The following is a 5,998-nucleotide window of genomic DNA, read 5'->3' on the forward strand; positions in this document are numbered from 1 at the left end:
CATGTTTCTGGTTAAGTAAATAATAAACTTCTTTGTTTATAAACCAGCATTAAGCAGGTTTTCTGTTACTTTCCTACAGATGGGATTAGCCAAGGACAATAAAATGATGTCTAAACAGGTGACAAGTAAGGCCCTCACTCAACATAAAGTTACCTCTTCCCAATGAAGGATCAAACAAGAGACCTCTAATGTGGGCTGCACAACAAAAGGCCCAGATGCTGGCCTTATCAGGTTGTCAAGAAGAAAGGAAAGGAAAGAACAGAAAGGCAGGAGGACTCTATTTGGCAGAGAACCAGCATAAAGGCAGTTATTGCTTTTCTTGGGCACACTGAAGTTTATCACATTTGTGTGCCACGCCCCAGCAGGAGTTCTTTGAAAATTTACCAGGAAGTGTGTTTGTACGTGGGTGCAGGCTTGTGTGTTAAGGGGTGCCCAGGTCAATATCACGGGGTATAAAACATCCTTGCCTGACCTGTCTTTGCAGAACTTTTCTGACTTTTTCGGTGAGTGAGTCTGCCCCGCAGCTGTGGTCCCGGATTCTCCAAACTGCTTAGAGAGCTCCAGGCTCCTCCATCCTGACACTGACATTCCTCCATCTGTCCTCTCTGGAGGCTCCATGTTCTCTCCTTCCTTCCTTCCCAACCACACTGGAACTCTGAGATCTCATTTTCTTCCCATCTTTCCTTCCAGAACCCAGGACGTTGCCTTCCTACAAAATGAAGCTGAACTTTTGCTTCCTTCTCCTCCTCCTCCTCCTCCTCCAGATGACAATCCCAGGGAGTGCTCAGTGCTCCTTAGACGCCATTGTGGATAAAAAGATAAAGGATGCTCTCACTGGTCTAGATAACTGACTGGGGTCGGGCGATCGAGGGAGAGGATGGGAGAGTAACCCGGATCATAAACCTTGAAAGTTAGTGAGTAGCTTGATTATTGACACAGTTACACCTCTGAGGTAGAAGCGAATTTCAAAGGGGATTATGGGAGACAGAGATTATGGGTAATATCCCTTCTTCTCTCCTACTCATAGCTCAATCCCTCTGCCCCAGCAAAGAGGATCTCACGTTTCAGTGTCACGAACTCAGGCAAACTGTCTTTCTGCCCTGCAGGTGAGTAACTATGGGGAAGAATGGCAGGTACGATGCTCCTTGCCCTCCCCTGTCCATCTCCCGGCACCTACACCTCCCCCCATCTCACAGTTGTATTATCCTGGGGCTGAGTCATAATTCTTGGTTCCCAGAGATCCCTTCCCATTCTCATTTCCTTTAAGGATTCTACTGGGCGATTCTGGGCTTCTGCCTCTTCCCTTCCCACCTTCCTTTCATGGCTGCATATACCAGCCCTTCCTCTCTTCAGTAGTCCTGTTACGGTCATGCCACTATCACTCCCCCTGTCCTTCATCTCCCTTTCCCTGTTCTCCTGTGTTGGTTGTTAAGGGACAGCACAGAGTTCAATTTATCATGCCCCTAAGAAAATGGAAATGCCCAGGGCCCTCACTTTCACTGGTCTGTTCCATGGCCCTATGTCTCAATTTGTTTTAGGAGTTTTTATATTTTTTTTCTTAAAGAGGACCTTCAAAACTGAATTCATTTTAGACCCCACAAAACCTAGATCTACCTCTGGGGTGCATATGACTGAAAGGTGATTATAAGTGGACCTCATCCATCTCAAAATCAAAGGGATCTGATGTCTATGTCTCATGTGCTCATGCAGGGTCGGTTGTCATTGGCTGTGCTTGTGGCTATGGCTGTGGCTCCTGGGATGTCGGGGGGTGGGGGAAACCACATGCCACTACCAGTGCAACCCAGTAGATTGGACCACTGCCTGCTGCTGCCGCCTGACCTGAGAGGGAGGAGAATGAAAACCTAATTGTGACTGTAATGAAACCATGATCCCAAATAGGAAACCTGACTCAAACTGTCCCTTTCATTTGTTCACAACTCTCCTTCTTGGGTAACAAAAAACAATTTTTGCATTTTTCTGTGTTTATATTTTTGATATTATCATCCATGGCCTGGGACTCCTCTAGCAAAATGTTTCCCACATCCCAGTTATGCCATCTCAGGAAAGATTAGGAAAAATATGTGCAGACTGGGACAAACTGAGATAGACACCCCAGCCCCTAGGTCCCTCAGTATTTGACAAAAAGATAATGACTCTATGCCAAACACTTTGCTTGGACAGGAGGTACAGAGAGATGAAATAACACACATGTCCTTATGAAGCCCACCAACTAGAATGGTGGCCAGACAGACTTTCCAACAAGTAGGCAGGCAAGGGCAGCTTTGAAAGAATCAACTTCTACATATATACAATGGAATATTACTCAGCCATAAAAAAGAATGAAATAATGCCATTTGCAACAATATGTATGGACCTAGAGATGACCATACTAAGTGAAGTAAGGCAGACAGAGAAAGACAAATATCTCATGAGATCGCTTATATGTGGAATCTAAAAAAATGATACAAATGAACATATTTACAAAACAGAAACAGACACACAGACATAGAAAACAAACTTATGCTTACCAAACAGAAAGCAGGGTCTGGGGGAGGGATAAATTAGGAATTTGGGATTAACGTATACACACTACTGTATATAAAATAGATAATCAACAAGGACTCACTGTATAGCACAGGGAACTCTACTCAATAATCTGTAATTTTGTGTATTGGAAAAGAATCTGAAAAAGAATATATATATATATATATATATATATGTATATATATATATATATATACTTTCCTGTTCTAAGTACATATTCTAATGACTTCTGATTACATGTAAAATAAAATCCCAAGTATTTATCATGGCCAAGAAAACCCTGCATCTACTCACTGATTATAGCTCCAACCTCATTTCTGATCCTTGCTCACTTTTCCCAGGCCACATCTGCATTCTTGGTGTTCCTGTGAGTTTTAACCACCCTCCCACCTCATGGCCTTCCTACTCTGTGTCCCCCAGAGAGACACAAGGCCAATTATTAATATTTTTCAGAGATGTCTTCCCAGCGGGCTCTTCCTCTTGTCCTGTTTTGTTTTGTTTTGTTTTCCCATAATGCTTCTCAGTTCTGACATCATAGTATGTATTTATCTGTTAATATATTAGTTATCTCCCCTGATGGAACATGTGATCCAGGAAAGAAGAGAGCTTGTTTAATTTGCATATCGAGTGCTTAGAATAGTGCCTGGTCCATGGAAGTGCTATAATGAACAAATGGATTCGTCTACTACTAAGTCCAAGTCTGAGTCAGCTCCTTCTCTTGGTTTCCATTCCTCTTCCTTCACCTCAACCTTGGTCACTGAAGGACAGACGTTGTTTTAACTAGTCCATGGATCCCATTTTCAAGTTGCCTGTAGGAGAAGTAGCTGTACATCAGAAGACACCTCTTTGAAAGAAAAGGGCCAAAGAGTGAAGATGGAGGCCAGAGAGGTTGGCAACAGCAGACGCAGAAGTTGGATTTTGTAGCTCTGGCTGACATAGTTCATTGCACACTTAGTGGCCAATTTCCCCTTTCTCAGTGTTAACAGCGTCTTGATTTCATTCCGGGTAATCATGTGTGCAGTCCCCCAAAATAATTATTGTTTAAGCCAGTAGTGGAGCTCCTGCTCCTCTTAGCCAAATATTCTCTTTCTTACACACCCTTACATGAGTGAAGTTGTGGCCTGTGACCCAAATCAGGCTGAGAAAACAAAGGAGAACTCTGCTTGGGCCTTCTGGAAAAGAGTTTCCCTCCTGAGTTAAAAAAAAACAGAGATTCAAAATTATCCATGATCCTTGTTGCTTTGGTCGTGGTGTGAGGATGTGAGGTCTGGCGCTGTGACCCTGGAGCTAGTCAGTCATGTGACCTCTGAGGGAAAATTGCAAGGATTGTGAAGCAGAAGGAGGGAAAAAATCTGAGGCTGTAATCACGTTATTCAGCCACTGAAAAAACTCTAGAATCATCAAAACCTCATTTCTTCATAAGTAAGTACCCAATGTTCTTATGTGTTCATTTAACAGATACTTATTGAGTTCTGCTGTGTGACGGGTACTGGCATACATTGGTGGCGAAAATAGACAAAGATTTCTGCCTTCATGGAGCCTCCATTCTAATTCTAAGCCTCTTCCAGCTGGGACTTTATTACTTTCCTGCAGACAGAATTAGCCAAGGGCAACGTACTGATATCTGAGCAGATTGGCACCAGGACCCCGAGACCACACCGTTCCTACCTCTCCCTGTTGAAGGAATGAACAAAAGAGCTGTAATGAAAGATGTTAACAAACTTGGCAATTCTTGGCAAGGTAGCTGCCAGGCTTGTAGAGCTGCCAAAAAGAAAGGAGAGGGGAGAGAGAGAAAGGTGGGGAGATTTCCCTAGGCAGAGAACCAGAGCAAAGGCAGCTGCTACCACTCCAGACACACACTGGAGATTGTTCCAAGCTTTTTCTCAAAGCGTGAACCTCCCAACTACCTTAGATCCCAAGTTCTGCCATGTTTGTTGTTGGAGGGGAGGAAAAGCCCTCACAACAAGCCACTAGGGTATGAAACGTCCCTGCCCCTCCAACCTCTGCCTAGGCAGCCCTTTCCCAGACCTGGCTGGGGGAGTCTGAGGCATAGCTATCTTCCTTGATATCCCTGCCTCTCAGGAGGGCTGCAAAAGGACCCAGGCCTCCCCAGCACTGCTGCTTCCCTTTCTCTCCTCCCACGAGCACCTATTCCTTCTTTCTCTTCTTTCCCTCCCCTCTGGACCCATGAATTGTTTTTCATCTTCTCTCCATTTCTCCCTTGCCCACAGGACGCTGCCTTCCTATAGGATGAGCCCACTTACCACTTCCTTTTTCTCTTCCCCCTTCTCCAGCTGATGCCCTTAGGGGCTGCTCAGTGCTCCTTAGATTTTGCTATGGATGGAAAAATAAGGCATCTCTCAGTGCCCTGGATAGCTGATATTGGAGGGGTTGATGGCGGGGGCACTTATATCCTTCATGCTCAATCCTGCTACTAGACCCCACCCCATTTCCCAACCATCTCCAGACGGCAACCTCTAACTGGAAGATTCATCCCAAAGTCCCTGCCCTCTCTGTGCTCACGGGTTCTTAGAGCTGCTGCTGATACAGTGATGAAGAATATAACTGACACTGTTGAGTGTTTACTGTGTGCTAAGCCCTGTTAGGCGTTCTATTATTATTTTATTAACTCCTCAGTATAAGTCTATGAAGTAAGCACTGTCTTTTCCATATTACAGAAGCGGAAGCTGGGGCTTAGGAAAGTTATATAATTTGCCCAACAGCACACAGCTATTTAGTGACCTGATCCTGGACAGAGTGGCTCCTTTGTCTGAAAAGAAAGGCGATACAGGATTTGGGGAAGAGGGCTGGCCACTTTGGCCCCTGTCTTAGCTCTTCATCCCTCCCACAGAGTGTCAGCCCTCAGGTTATACCAGATCTCCCAACCAGCAGCACTAATGAAAGTTATCTGTCCTCTTGAACCTCACGTAAATAGTCATATGAGGATGAAGGCGCTTGTTCACCCCATACGCATTCTCATGCACCTGGGTTCAGGCTGTCAATTCATCACAGTAAAGCAGGTTGTCCCTAACTACTTCCCCCCTTCCAGAAGGAAGGAGATAAAGAATAATTGGGAAGAGGACTTCACTCAAAATCTAAGGCCTCTGTATGACAATCTCTAGGTCCATCCACGTCTCTACAAATACAGAGTGAAGTAAGTCAGAAAGAGAAAAACAAATATTGTATATTAATGCATATATGTGGAATCTGAAAAAATTGGTATAGACGATCTTATTTACAAAGCAGAAATAGAGACACAGACGTGAAGAACAAAAGTATGGATACCAAGTGGGAAATGGGAGGGTGGGATGAATTGGGAGATTGGGATTAACATACATACACTATTAATACTTTATATAAAATAGATAACAAATGAGAACCTACTGTATAGCACAGGGAACTCTACTCAGTGCTCTGTGGTGACCTAAATGGGAAGGAAGTCCAAAAAAGAGGG

General features: G+C 44.3%; 1 protein-coding gene across 1 annotated transcript; it reads left to right on the forward strand.

Annotated features, from left to right (window-relative positions):
- Positions 1-716: 716 nt before the first annotated feature.
- Positions 717-1,843, forward strand: RETNLB (resistin like beta). Its single transcript, XM_068545673.1, is given in 4 exon segments — positions 717-843; positions 1,026-1,106; positions 1,711-1,763; positions 1,766-1,843. Coding segments are annotated over 4 exon segments (339 nt in total).
- Positions 1,844-5,998: the final 4,155 nt, after the last annotated feature.

The sequence above is a fragment of the Eschrichtius robustus genome, chromosome 6 (genome assembly GCF_028021215.1).
Source record: "Eschrichtius robustus isolate mEscRob2 chromosome 6, mEscRob2.pri, whole genome shotgun sequence".
NCBI lineage: Eukaryota > Metazoa > Chordata > Mammalia > Artiodactyla > Eschrichtiidae > Eschrichtius > Eschrichtius robustus.